The 15,094-nt window shown below is 43.5% G+C and overlaps 2 protein-coding genes across 2 annotated transcripts; both read left to right on the forward strand.

Moving 5' to 3' along the window:
• The first annotated feature begins 1,883 nt into the window (after window positions 1-1,883).
• LOC134408409 (phospholipase A2 inhibitor and Ly6/PLAUR domain-containing protein-like) lies at window positions 1,884-7,819 on the forward strand. The gene is made up of 4 exons (XM_063140665.1): window positions 1,884-1,988; window positions 5,460-5,585; window positions 6,675-6,827; window positions 7,755-7,819. Exons 1-4 carry the CDS (start codon window positions 1,940-1,942, stop codon window positions 7,817-7,819), a joined length of 393 nt encoding a protein of 130 aa, XP_062996735.1. The 5' UTR covers window positions 1,884-1,939.
• A 1,701-nt stretch (window positions 7,820-9,520) lies between these two features.
• LOC134408410 (phospholipase A2 inhibitor NAI-like) lies at window positions 9,521-11,814 on the forward strand. The gene is made up of 2 exons (XM_063140666.1): window positions 9,521-9,671; window positions 11,372-11,814. Exons 1-2 carry the CDS (start codon window positions 9,521-9,523, stop codon window positions 11,539-11,541), a joined length of 321 nt encoding a protein of 106 aa, XP_062996736.1. The 3' UTR covers window positions 11,542-11,814.
• Window positions 11,815-15,094: the final 3,280 nt, after the last annotated feature.

The raw sequence follows: 15,094 nt of genomic DNA on the forward strand, positions 1-15,094 counted from the left end.
TAGGATCAGATTTAGGTTGTCTCTCTTCTAATTACAGAGCAAATTCCTTCCATACCTGCTTGTGTAACAATATATTGCCATCAATTTTCAAACCGTGACTGATGGGGTCATGTGAGCCATTCCTTTTTTCTTTTCTTTTTTATTGTTCTTTAGTTCTAGTTATATAAATCACATATTGAGCTTTATCACACCAGCGTTATACTGTGCAATCACTGTGAATTGCGTGCAAAGGACTCCGAAGTTTTCCAGCTTATAAACTGCTTTTATTGTGAAGTACTCTGAAGTTTTCCAATTTATAATCTGCTTTGACTGTGAAATACTCCCATGCATCCTGCTTTAATTGTGCTTCATAGCCAAAAGAACCAACCTGTTTTGGTACTACTTTTGGAACAAATCATTTGTTGTTTTCCAAGTGGCCACTGGGGGCACAGGAGCAGGATTAGATAGGTTTAAAGAAAAATTAAACAAATGCTTACATCTGTGTAAGTTTTAAAGATAAAGACATCAAAATTGGCGCAGTAATAGATATTAAAGAGAGCTTTAAGCATACCGTATTTGAATCAGATTGGGTCATCTGTTGATTTTTAATGATTTTTTACATTTCCCCCTTAAATCCTTTACCTGGTATGCAAAGGATCTTAGAAGTAGGGGTGTGCACGGACCCCCCACTCCGCTTCACTTTAAGATCCGCCATTTTCGGATCGGCCCGCCCCGCCCCCACTCCGCCTGTGCCCACTCCGCTCCGCTCGGAGCTCCGCCGGCCCCCCAATCCTCTTCGCCTCCGCCTTAAGGGCAGGCGAAGCCCCCCGCTCCGCTACTGCTTCTCCGGTCCGATTAGAAGCGGAGCACATCCCTACTTAGAAGCACTGCCGCCCAGGGTGTGATTTAGCTAGCAACAACAACAACGACAGCTAAACACTGTAAGGGATAATTCGGGGAAAACAGGTACGTAGGATGAAGCTAAATAAGTCATACATTTACATTCACATAATGAATTGGGGACCATTTGTTTGGGCAGTGTTGGCCATTCACATGATTGATGCTGCAGCAAAAAAAATTAGGTTACTGGGCAGACAGAGCCCAATTTAACTGCTCACAAGATAGAGAGGACCAAAAAGACAAACAAAACAAGGGAGAAAGGTGGGGGGGAAGCCAGCGGCATGGATTAATTGTTTGCCAGTATATCTGAAGAAAATATCAGAATGCATTGGCAAGGAATTCTCTTGTACAGCTACCTCCTTTACCTTCTGGTTGACTGTCTTTATCAGGTTGAAGGTATGCAGGTCTAGTCCACGTGTTGTGTGTCGATGAACATGCAGAAACCTTTAAGCTTTTACATCTTGTTAGAGTCGTGTGCTTTGGATTCAGAAAAATCTCAAGCCAAGTAGAGCTCATCCAGACAGACTCAGGAGATGTCGGAATCAAAACAAAGCCCCTCCAGAGAAGACTTGTGTGCATTCAGTACAAACTAGAATACTTGGTAATAAAAGAAGGAAAAGGGCGGGGGGGGGGGGACACAAGTTGCTGCAGCTTACTTCTCTCCTACCAGGAAACACAGGCTGATTAGTTTCAGGTCCATCAAGAGGCAATTTCTTGCAAATCCCAGAGAAGAGCTGAACATACACAGCCCAAAACAGAGACTGAACCTGGATTCTTCATGGTCATGTTTACCCACATCCGGAGTGTTGAAGCAGGGTTTACGCTAGACTGGATGGTGCCATATTTCTTGGAATTTGAGGGAAACATTTCCAGCGCTTCAAAAACTCAGTTGACTTCAAAGCACTAAAAGCAGCACAGCAAAACAGTTGTTCTTATCTTGTCCTTGGGCTCCTCTCCTTGTTCTATAAATTACCCTGCATAACCGCCATCCTACGCTGGTCACCTTGGTTGGTATAGCTGTGCTCCACAACCTCCTGTTTCTTCATCTTCTCATCTCACTATGAAGGCACTTCTGAGCATATGCCTCCTCTTGGCCTTACTTTCTCTGGGTGAGTATGAACCAGAAGTCCTGGTTTCTTGTTTCTGGGAAGGAAATATGCAGCTGCCTAGAGAAAGGCGAAGAACTTCAGGTGTTCTTGAAGGCAGGAAGGGAAGTGAGGGAACCTGGGGTTCTTAAGATGGGAGGAGAAAGTGGGAAGGATGTTCACTCACTGGCACATTGTTTTAACTAGGGATGTGCTCCGCTTCTAATCAGACCGGAGAAGCAGGAGCGGAGCGGGGGGCTTCGTCTGCCCTTAAGGCGGAGGCGAAGAGGATTGGGGGGCCGGCGGAGCGTGGCGAAGAGGATCGAGGTGAAGGCGGATCCTTCGCCTCGATCCGGAGCTCCGCCGGAAAGGTAAGTGGGGTTTACCAGGCCCTGCCGCTGTCACTGTCGCCCATGCGGCGACGGCGGCAGGGCCCGGTAACCCCCCTCCCTGCCCTCCTCTCCCTTACCTGCCTCCGTCCGCGGTCTGTCGGTGTCTTCAATTGAGCCTGCGGTTCCACGGCCCAGACTTCATGGTGGAACCGCGGGCTCAATTGAAGACGGCGACGGACCATGGACGGAGGCAGGTAAGGTCCCCCTCTCCCTTGGTCCTTTACCGGGCTCTGCCACTGGGACTGCCTTGAGTCTCAGTGTGCGTGTGCACCCCTGGATAAGCTTTCATGGTGGCGAGTTTGAGATTTTTAAAGTGCAAATTGACGGAGCTATGGAAAGGGGTGTGAATGGGGTGCCCGGTTTTCATAAATTCCCCAAAAATCAGGGGATGGTGGGACTGCCTTGAGTCTGGGCATGCGTGTGTGTCCCTGGATAAGCTATCATGGTGGCGAGTTTGAGGTTTTTAACATGCAAATTGATGGAGTATCGAAAGGGGTGTGAATGGGTTGCCCGATTTTCATAAATTCCCCAAAAATCAGGGGATGATGTGACTGCCTTGAGTCTGGGTGTGCATGTGTGTCCCTGGATAAGCTATCATGGTGGTGAGTTTGAGGTTTCTAACATGCAAATTGACGGAGCTATCGAAAGGGGTGTGAATGGGGTGCCCGATTTTCATAAATTCCCCAAAAATCAGGAGATGATGTGACTGCCTTGAGTCTTGGCGTGCATGTGTATACCTCCATGAGGTGTCATGGTGCCAAACTTGAGGTTTCTAACTTTAACAGAAAAAAAGTTGTATACTTTTTTAGCTTAATGCAAGCCTATGGGGGGGAACGGAGCTCCGATCCGGATCCGGAGCTCCGAGCGGAGCGGAGTGGACATAGGCGGAGCGGGGGCGGGGCGGAGCGGCCCGATCCGCAAATCGCAGATCTGGAAGTGAAGCGGAGCGGGGGGTCCATGCACACCCCTAGTTTTAACAGTTTTAACTGTTTTTACTGCTTTTAAATTATATATTGTTTTAACTTGGATCATGGTTTAATTTGTTTTTAACTGTGCATATTTATTGTTTTATGCTGTATGTTTTTATTTTTGTGAACCGCCCAGAGAGCTCCGGCTATTGGGCAGTATAGAAATGTAATAAGTAAATAAATAAATCTGTATGCCGCTCTGAGATCTTAATGATATAGGGAAGGATATAAATGTTTTAAATAAATAAATAACAGAAGAAAAAGGCAGAATTCCAGTGTTATGTACCAATAGTTCATGCAGTCTGGGAGGAGGAAAATGTAACATCTTTTAAATGCCTCCTGAATACACATCTTTTCACATAGGCTTTCCCAGGCCTTAACTAGACCTAAGGTTTATCCCGGGATTGTCCTGGGGTCATCCGTGTTCATGTAAATGACACACAGGGGATCCCGGGAGCAAGCAGAGACAACCCCGGGATGGTTTCGGGATAAACCTTAGGTCTAGCTAAGGCCTCAGCCAGATTTATTTTGGTTTTGAATGATATTTTAAAACTTCCAAAGCCTTATATTATGTTTTGATTTTTTAAAAACTTTTGTAAACCACCCAGAGAGCTTCGGCTATGGGGTGGTATATAAATTAAACAAATAAATAAATGTTTTATGGTTTAAATTATGAACTGAGTAAAAAATAGCCAAAGGCAAGGGTGAAACCAAGTAATCTTCAAACATAAATATAACAAAAGTATTTATTAAAGTGCCAAGGGTTTTGCTAATACTTATGTTTGAAGATTACTTGGTTCCACCCTTGCCTTTGGCTATTTTTCACTCCCCCACGGGGTTTTCCTTGCTTTTGCACTTTTAAATTATGAACTGCCTAGAGAACATTGGCTATTGGGCAGCATAAAAAGTAATAAAAATAAATAAAATAAACAGTAAGGTAGAGAAAACACTTGCATTTTCAGGTGAGCTTCAGCACTATTAGTAGCTCAGTATAATAGGCAGCATTAAATTGCATTCAGCACCCATTTGATGAAGTAGACTGTGGCTTATGAAATTTCATGCAGTGAATCAGTCACTAAGATTCATCCAGTGAGCTCCAAAAGTTCCATGTCTAATGTCTTTGAGTAAATGAATATGGGTGCACAACACAGTAAGTAGGATGCAATCTAGGAGTTTTGAGTGGGGCAGAGGCACCTAACCCCTGGATACCAGACCCTATCTAAAGTGAAGAATTAAACTACAATGCAGGACACAGTAAGTGGGGCAAAAATGACTTGACACCTGGATATTAGAATCTGTCTGAATTGAAGAATTAAACGGGTTTTACGCTCTTTCCAGGAGACCTAAGATCTGGAGTACGATGAGAGGAGTAAGGGAGCCTTAGTCTGAAATGTTCAGCCTCTGAACCGTACCCCAATTCCCAGGATGCCTTCAATGGCTAAACTTGTATAAAGAGAATCTAAATTTATAGTGTAGATGTTCCCTGAGAGATAATGACTAGGAATGAGGGGAAAATTCAGCCAGTTTGCCTTGCAGCGCGAACTTAATGAATCTGCCAATGAAAACTTAGCTCTCCTTCATAATTCACATTTCTGTGAAGTGTGAACAGGATTGCAGCCTGAAGAATCTTGCTTTGATAGCTGCAAAGTTATGAAACTAAAACTGATTAGACATAGCTTTAGCGTTATTAAAGGATGCAATACCCTTAATCCTTCTGAACGGATTCAGGCAGCAATCTAAATCAAATTACTGAGGGAGGAAGCCCCAGTATCACCAGAACAACTGGGAATACATCCTGAGAAAAAGGAAAGAAATGGGCAGTCTAAAAGCTCCATCCAACAAGCATTTTACTGCACACTCGTTACTGAGCACATCACATGATGTTGTCTGCCTCTCGTGCATCTTCTGCCTCGTCTAGCTTTCGTTGCACTGCAAAAAAAACCAAAAAAAGTCCGGTTGCTGCTCTCTCCTACTGGATTGAATGGGCCTATAACTTCCTGTTTTCAGGAAACGATGTCAGAGCGATGACAGCAAAGCAAGGTTTCAACCTAGATGTAATGCGGCTTTATTTGTCAAGAATTGTGTGACTTATGTAGGTAATATTAAGGTTTTACAGTCCTTTCTCCTGTCTACAGTGGCATCTTTGAGGTGTAAAACCTCTTTTGGCTGTGGAGAAACATGTAGAGATGAAGATGTGAGGACTGAGGAGTGTGGACAGGATCAAGACGTTTGCCTTGCTGTCTCTACTAATTTAACAACGTGTGAGTGACATGTGTTTTCAGTCCATTTAACCAACTGCCCTTTCATGATTGGGTCTCTGGAGAATGCAGAAGGATTCACATCTGTCCGTGGGGAATCACTACAAAACATTAGCCTCAATTTCAACAGCCCATACCTGAACACCTTTACTTTCAGAGCAGCCTCATCAAGAGCTCAGCAATCAAAGGGGCGCAAGGATATGTAAACTGTAAGCATGTGTGAACTAGCCTGGAGGACCTGTCTAAGGCCTCAGCTAGACCTACCTGGTCTAGTGCAACAGAGGGGCGAGGATCTCGTGATATTTTCATTGTGAGATCTCCCCCTGTTTACATGCAGCGTGTGACGACCTCAGACAGAGAGGATGTCACACCCGCCATTTTATTTTATTTTTTTAAAAAAGAAGTGCATGAGAGCTTGTGCACTCAAAGCTAGGGTTGTTGTTGTTTTTAATCCCTGCTCTACCCCACCCCACCCCACCCCCCAATGGGCACAGCCCATGCACGGTTCCCGGCTCCTCCCAAGTAATCATGAGGAGCCAGGACAACCTACGATGCCCGGCCACATGTTCCATTGTTCCATGGTCTCGGGATCAGCCCGGGACTGCGGAAAAACCAGGCTGCAAGGGTAGAGCAAAATCCCAGGGAAATGGAGGGATTATCCCTCCCTGCTCCCAGGATCCCCTGTGTGTCATGTGGACACCCAAGGATGATCCTGGGGTGATCCCCAGGATAAGCCCTCATCTAGCTATGGCTTAATATTGAAATTGGAGTTTGTCTGTCTTTCATAGCTTCTCCCCCTCCACCCACCCCACCCCCAGCAATGAATTGTAAGATTTGTAGATCTATGAGTGGTGAGCTGGGTTCCACATGAAGAACTCTGAGCACCCTGGCAAAATGACAAGGGAGGACTTGACGAAAGCAAGTATAACATTAAGCAACAACTTGCCAAATTGTATTCTTTACACCAAAACTAACTTTCTCAACGGGCCAACATACATAATTAGGGGTGTCATGACATACACATTTAAATTAGGGGAAGATTGAGCTGTTGCTGTTTTGCTAGTCAATTTTTTTTCCTATCCTCGTTCACAGGGCAATTTCCATCTGCTTTTACTTACAAGGGATGTTCCAGATCCGACGAATGTAATGAAGGCTATTATATTGGAAGTACAGTAGATGCCAGATATGCTCAGGTGAAAAGTCGCTGCTGTCAGACAGATGAGTGCAATGTACGAGAACTGCAGTGTAAGTTTCTCCATCTTTTTAGACTTTGGGCGAATCTACACAAGTGCTTATAATGTTGTTTATTACCACTGGAAACGTTATATTCATTAGCACTTTAAAAGATCACAGGACACACTCTGGGAATACAGCGTAACTTACCTTTCTCTTTCCCATTAGTAATCTATTAAACCAGGACACACTGTATGTTGTGTCGTTGTAGCTAGGAGTTTCTGTTCGTCACTCGTTTCAGTGATCCACCCACTTTCTGTTCTTCTGCCTTAGCCCTCCTGCCATTTCTAAGATCTCTGCACAGGAACAAATCTTGTTTTCAGTGCTGAAATCAACAGACCACACCCCCATGTCAATGATTGGCTAGAACACGAGGTTTGAAATTTAAGAGAGATGTAGCGATAACGAAGAAAGGGGGCACATATGACATCCTGCAATGCTTTTACAACATGAAAAATGAAATTATATATTGATAGAAAGATGAAGAAAACAATGAAGATGCAACGTGAAAACATGAGCATCATGTGTCCCAAACAGTAATCGTAACCCTTCAATAACATTTTTTTAAATAAGTGTAGATCCACCCTGAATCTACATTCATAAAAAAGCCAGTCACAAATGCTCCAGCGTAAGTAACAGAAGGAAAGATGAGACTATGCAGAGAGGCTCAGGCATTCTCCGTGGCCGAGCTGATGATTGCCTGAACTCAAGTGAAGTCTCCATGTGTGAGAGAGGGTCCCCCAGAAGTTGTCCATTAAGCCAACCCTTTTCCAGAGCCTGCATAATTAGAGAAGCCCACAAGCAAATGCACTCCGGTCTTTATTGTAAGTCTTTCTTCTAATTACAGCACTGTGGACTTGAAAGTGTAGAGACCTACAAAGGTCTTCCTCTCTCCTTTTCTGGTTTTAAACTATGAACATTTTCAACTCTCCCCTTTAGCTGTACTAGCCCTTCAGGTGGCAATACTTCACAGTTCTCCTTCATGGGAAGTTGTCTGCTTCTAGGGAAGTAGCTCTCCAGCCCAAGAAGTGGGTGGGACTCTACATGTGCCTCAGATAGAGATGCTAAGGCTAGGTTTTGATGTGGCTGAGATCTTTCTGGCGCTGCCAACTGGGAATTTCCAGGTCCCCCACTGAAGGAAGGCCTGGGTGGTGCTGGCAGCTGAGACACTCCTCCAGTGTCTGCCTTGATTGACTGACCATCTCTCTGCCTTCTCGCAAGCAACATTTCCCAGCCGGTCTTCCCTTATCTGGCTCTTCTCATTACCCTTCTGCTGCTGCTCCTTCCCAGAGCTTTATAGCAGCCACTTGGGCAGTTCAGCTGTTGCTGCTGAAGCTTCACTTTTCTCCCACACCTTACCAGCTGTGGCCACCCACCCACCGTGCTCTATTTTAACTTTATACTCAGCCCCGGCTGCTTGCTGTTTGCTGCCTTCCAGCTTGCATGTTTTCAGCAAGAGAAGGAGGATTATTTTTAATCCAGTGAGTGCCAGCCAGCTGCTATAATATGCACCGATTAGCTCTCTGCCATGTGCACAAATGGCTGCCATTGCATTTGGGAACATAGTTGCAGTGATGGTTAAACTTTATTTACACCCCACCTGTTTTCCTCCAAGGAACCAAAGGCATCATACATAATCCTCCTCCTCTCCCTTTTATCTTCACAGCAACAACCCTATGAGGACGGTTGAGCTGAGAGTCCGGGCTCCATCCGAGGAGTGTTTTATCGCATGCTCATTACTGGGCACTCACGGATTTTTCACAGGTCCTCACATGCCATTGTCTGCCTCTCCTGCGTCTTCCGCCCCTTCTGGCCTTCCTTGCGCCACAAGAAAAACTGCAGAAAGTCCGAAATAGTTTTAAAACCGGAAGTTGCTGCTCTCTCCTGCTGTGTGCAGGAGAAGCAGCATGATTAGATAACCTGACTAAATGGGCATCGTGCTCATTGGGTACTTCCTGTTTTGGAACAGGAAGTAACTGAGCAACGAAACCAGGAGCGGAGGAGCGATGGTAGGGAGCGTGTTTTCCCATGTGTGATGGAGTGCTCCATCATTGGCCCAAAGTCACCCAATGAGCTTCCATGGCCAAATGGTGACTAGAACCCAGATCTCCCGACTCCCAGTCCAACACTCTAGCCACTATTTATTATTTATTTTTATTTATTTATTTACAATATTTATATACCACTCCCCATTCAAAATTTTGGGGTATTGTACAAGATAAAATAAAATAAAAACAGACTAAAACACTTTGAAATAGATTTTAAAACAAGCAAAATATACAGTGAACCATGGCTGGTCATTAAGGAAAGGCTTCCTGGAATAATGACATTTTCAGGAGCCACCAAAAGGAATACAAAGTTGGCACCTGCCTGACCTCCAGAGGCAGGGAATTCCATAGGAGGGGGGCTACCACGCTGAAGGCTCTTCTCCTGGTGGACTCCAATCGGAGGATGGGTCTATGTGGAGCCACCAGGAGCACTACACTGCATTGGCTCTCACTACCATAAACTTGCCGTAGATACCTTTCTCTGGGTGAGCCAAAGAAAAAGAACACGACTTACTTAAGGCTTCCCTGTTTTTAAAGTCGAGGGGGAAATTGTTCCCACTGTTCCTTAGGATGAGACTGGCTGGGGCAAAAAATACTAGATATGAAAAAATGGGCTGGTCATGAAACTGTGCACTAATATAGAGCTTGTCTTTTGTAATGCCAAATTACAACCACCTTAAACCCAATGGGTTGCAATGCCCAAGCTGTTTCTCCAGGAATTCAGATTATTGCGACAGCCAGGGGAGAACCGTCCAGTGCCGAGGAACTGAGGATCAATGTGTTGATATGACATTTGACATGAGTCTATGTGAGTAGAATTTCCAACTAGCAATGTCAGGGGAAACTTGCATAGTTTCTCTCTTTTTCTTTATTTCTGCATTGCTGCAGCAATGAAGAGGTCTTGGTTTAATACTGTGCATTTTAAAAATGTCTTTCGTTCATATTTTACCTAAGACCCTTTTATGTTGGGCACAATTTTGCTTAGCAGACTATATTGCCCATGCTGCTTCTGCTTGGCAAGGATAGAGGATGGTTGGCAAGGATGGTTTTAAATGTTTGAATTAGTTTATGTATTTTATGGTGTTTTTATTTGTGTTGTATCCTTTCTCGATCCAGAGGGAGAGGCGGGTAACAAATAATTTATTATTATTATTATTATTATTATTATTATTATTATTATTATTATTATTATTAGATTACACACACACCCGCCTGTTTGTCCATAGTCATAAGAACATAAGGAGAGCCCTGCTGAATCAGACCAAGGGTCCATTTAGTCCAGCACTCTGTTCACATAGGCCATCGCTAGACCTAAGGTTTATTCCTGGATCGTCCAGGGGTCAAACCTGTTCATCTAGGTGACACAAAGGGCATCCAGTGCTCAGGCAGGGGCGAACCCTGGATGATCCCAGGATAAACCTCAGGTCTAGCTGTGGCCTAGGTGACACAAAGGGCATCCAGTGCTCAGGCAGGGGCGAACCCTGGATGATCCCAGGAGAAACCTTAGGTCTAGCTGTGGCCCTAGTGGCCAACTAGCTGTCGACTAGCAACCCACAAACAAGACATGGCTCCAACAGCACCCTCCCACCCATATTCCCCAACAACTGATGCATATAGCTGAATGCCGCTAATACTTACAGATTATTAGGCTTTTAACGAATTATTGGGGGAGAAGGACTGGTCTGTCACCCACCCAACATCTTTTCTGCCTTTAAAGAGCTTTAAAGCACTTTGAAAACATTTTGAAAACTGTATATGCAGTGTGTCCTGGGCCCCAACAGTTGTCAAAACTGTTATAAAGCGCTTTAAAGCAGTAGTATAGATCCTGCCCTGGTCTATTTTTAAATGTATCTTATTATGCAGACTGTCCTGCTGCATACAGACCTGGGGGCTGTCTATATATCTTCTAACTACCACAATGGCTGCACAGAGGGGCCGCGTTGGTTATACAACACAGCCACCCTAGGGCTTTTACACAAAGTGAAGCATTAAAAAAAAAGTCAGAGACTTGCCATTATTTTCTTCAAAATGAGGTCATCATGGTCATAGAGTCATAGAATCATAGAATAGTAGAGCAGGAAGGTGCCTATAAGGCCATCTAGTCCAAACCCCTGCTCAATGCAGGAATCCATTGAGGTCCTTTCACCTTGCTCCAGCATTGAGCCTGGGGTGTTCCAGGGCAGATGGTGACCCTGATTGGTGGCCAGAAGATGAGCAGAGGGCAGGCCTGCCAAGCCAAATGGATGCCAGGAAGCCCGTGTTGCCTCCTGCTATCCGCCGCCACCCCACAGCAACTAAACTGCAGGGTTAGTGGCAATGCAGTACCATGAGGCAGGGCCCTGGGGAGAAGTAGCTTCATGAGTGACCCAAGGGCTTGTTAATTGAGATGGTGCAAAGACCTACCCTGAGATTTGGATCCAGGTTCTGGAGTAGGGGACACAGGCAAGGCATGCTCCTTGTTCTACAAGAGGGAGTTTTCAACTCCATATCCTACTTTTTCTTTTCCAGATGGATTACCCAATCAACGTATTACTGTGCAAGGTTGTGCAAACAAGGCTTTATGTTTCTACCCCATGGGGAAATCATATTTAGGTAATGGCCTGCTACAATTTGACATCTTCAGCAAGTACTGCCAGAGTGTCAAGGGATCATCCAAGCAGCCCGAAACAAAGGGGTAAATAGATGAGACGAGAACCCTCCTCCCCGTGAATTCCACCATTTGTAAAGGAAAGAAAGACATTGTCGCCCTATTGGTGAAAGCAAGGGAGGTCTGGGACCTCAGGATTCTTTGGTTTTCTTCTCTTTCTTTTCTGGATTTTTCTTCTTCTTCTGGTGAACAGCAAGAGAATTTCAAGGGGTCAGAACAAGAGGGTTTATATATGCTGATTTTGGACTTCTAGCTCAAGGGGATGCTGTTGTAGGCATGGGCACAGGGAGAGAGGGAGCTATGTTGTAGTTGCCTAAGATAGGGTGGCAAACATCCGACTGTGTCCGTGTGGCCAGCAATAGAAGTTCCTCTTCAAATATAGTGGAAAATTCTGAGAAAAGTCTTTTGGTTCTTCATTTACAATATCTGGATAAAGATCCCTTTGTTTAAGTTGAGACTTTGATGTAAATCATGTCAAAACAGTAATTTATTTACTCCTTTCCAGAAGTTCAGGTACTGAAGCTTGTTTGGCTAACTTATCCATTTGGTCATTCCAATATTTTCAGTTTGGATCAGTTGCTGTTCCATAAACCAACGTATGTTGAATAGGATCAGATTTAGGTTGTCTGTCTTCTAATAATTGAGCAAATTCCTTCCATATCTGCTTGTGTAACAATATATTGCCATCAATTTTCAAAAGCTGTGAATGTTTCCAATGTTTTAAATAATCAGCTAATAAATTTACTATATAAATGCAATATGTGAAACTAGTATCTTCTGATGACTAGGTACTATTTTTTTTATTTATTTATTTATTTATTTATTTATGATACTTATATACCGCTCCCATAGCCAGGGCTCTCTGGGCGGTTTACAGAAATTCTAAAATTGAGGTAAAAACAAGTATACAAAACTTAAAACTCTAAAACACAGAACATACACACATAAAGCATTAAAAACCGATTAAAAACTAAACATGTGGGTAATTAGGATGTGCCGCCATATGCCTGGGCAAAGAGGAAAGTCTTAACCTAGCGCCGGAAAGATAGCAGCGTTGGTGCCAGGCGAGCCTCATCAGGGAGATCATTCCACAGTCTGGGGGCCACCACTGAAAAGGCCCTATCCCTTGTTGCCACACTCCGAGCCTCTCTCGGAGTAGGCATCTGGAGGTGCCTAGGGCTATGGCTTCTGCTGCTTGAGCAGATTTGGGGGGACATGTTCCCATTAATTGTTGTTTGATCTTTTGTTCTAACTCCTGCATATCCTCCATATGGTTGCCCCTTATAATAAATGCAATTGCCTTTTTAATTCCAGGTCCCCTACCTTCCTGGTAGAGCACTGAGGCAAAAGCCTCTTCTGGAGGCCCCAGTTGAATCTGGGAAGATTGGCCAGGCATTGAGTTACTTGACTCCATGTTTTTTTAATTGAAGCAACTGGTACAGATTCCTATCCAAAACAGGCAACATTATTAAAAGACATCTCAACCAGCCCACTTAAACCAACCAATTGAATCAGGTCCTTCAAATGTAATCTAAAGAAAAAACACTACTTACAGTATTTTCTAGACTCTCAGAATCTAACTGCAAGCAGACAAATTACTTACAGGTTACCTCAAGTGCCAGTCACCACAATTTTTAATTTATGAATGTCATATACAAATTAACCACAAGATGGTGCGGCCAGATAAGACACATTATGGGAGTAAGAGGAACCTTCTTCTCTAGAACTATAGAAGAAAAGCCATAATTTATCAGTGTTTTTGTTAAAGTTTAAGGATCTGACTTTTATATATAGGTTGCAGTTTAGCTATTTATAATATTTTTTACACCAGCTGAACTCACAGATAAAAACAATGAAAGACAAACAAACTAGGGTGACCATATGAAAAGGAGGACAGAGCTCCTGTATCTTTAACAGTTGTATTGAAAAGGGAATTTCAGCAGGTGTCATTTGTATATATGGAGAACCTGGTGGAATTCCCTCTTCATCACAACAGTTAACGGTGCAGGAACTATACTAGAGTGATCAGATTTAAAAGTGGGCAGGGCACCTGCAGCTTTAACTGTTGTGATGAAGAGGGAATTTCACCAGGTGCTGCATGCATACAAATGACACCTGCTGAAATTCCCTTTTCAGTACAACTGTTAAAGATACAGCCTGTCCTCCTTTCCATATGGTCACCCTAAAACAAACAAATTTGCTTTGTGAAGCCAACAATGACTCACTTCTTATTCCTCTTGCTCCACTTTCTCTGACAGAGTGGTTTTGACTGAAAGTGACTATGGCACCCATACAGGTAAATACACCAGCAAAGGTTCTGTTGACTTTCCCAAGGTGGGCTGTACTGCCACCTATGGAAAATCATCCATCCCTAGACCCAAATAATATCTTATGTGTTATGTCTACATTTACAGTTACTCAATCAGTACTTTTCAAGAGCTACAAATCACTTGAAATTGTCTTGGCTGAGCCCCCAAAATGTGGGTACTTCTTCTACTCTATGCAAAAGGTTTTAGGGTAGAAAAGGTGTGGATAATAAGAGGAAGGAGGTGCTTGTGCTAACTAAAAAAATATGGGTTACAGGATGGGTTACAGTATTCGAGGCAATAAGCCTGTGTGCACCAGTTGCTGAGGAACATGGGGTCATCCTATGAAACTGATTTGTGGGAAATCCAATACAAATAAAAGGTAGTACTTCTTCACACAGCACATAGTTAAATTATGGAACTCACTACCACAAGATGTAGTGCTGGCCACCTATCTGGATGGCTTTAAAAGGGGGTTGGATAAATTCCTGGAGGCAAAAGCTATCAATGGCTACTAGCCCTGATGGTTGTGTGCTGTCTCCAGTATTCAAGGCAGTAAGCCTGTGTGACCAGTTGCTGGGGAACATGGAGGGGAGGGGGCTGTTGCACCATGTCCTGCTTGTTCATCCCTGGCTGATGGGTGGTTGGCCACTGTGTGAACAGAGTGCCAGACTAGATGGACCCTTGGTCTGATCCAGCATGGCCCTTCTTATGTTCTTATGATGTGAGGGCTATAGAATACAATTGTAAGATCCTTAGATCCTCGCCCAATTGATTCTATCATTCTATTTGAAAGGACTTGATGACTGAGAGTCCTTGGTTCATAGAAGGAAGATGTGAATATTCCAAACATCAAACATGTAGATAGTTAATTAATACAATCTATTCACATTGTGATAATGAGAGACAAGAATTGGAGATGTCTAGATCAAGATATATTTTTTAAAGGAACCAACATAACTCAAACCTATCATTATGAAAGAAACATATTTCACTATTCTATTTACTGGTTACCAGGAAAACCCTAACCAGAAGATCCAGAACTTCCACTGATGCATGCAACAATTATTTTTCCTTTTCTTTCCCCTTTGGATTATTTTCCTTTATTCTTTCTATTTTACTTTATATTGTATTGTATTTGCAGAACCTCCATTCACACCAGTTGTAAGCTTGGATAGGGTGCTTAATAAGAGGCTTATCAGTATTTTAGTGTAATTGTTTTGTTTAATTTTCTAAAACAGACCAAGAAAACCTAAACTGTCCAGAAAAAAATAATCA

The sequence above is a fragment of the Elgaria multicarinata genome, chromosome 13 (assembly GCF_023053635.1).
Source record: "Elgaria multicarinata webbii isolate HBS135686 ecotype San Diego chromosome 13, rElgMul1.1.pri, whole genome shotgun sequence".
Lineage (NCBI taxonomy): Eukaryota > Metazoa > Chordata > Lepidosauria > Squamata > Anguidae > Elgaria > Elgaria multicarinata.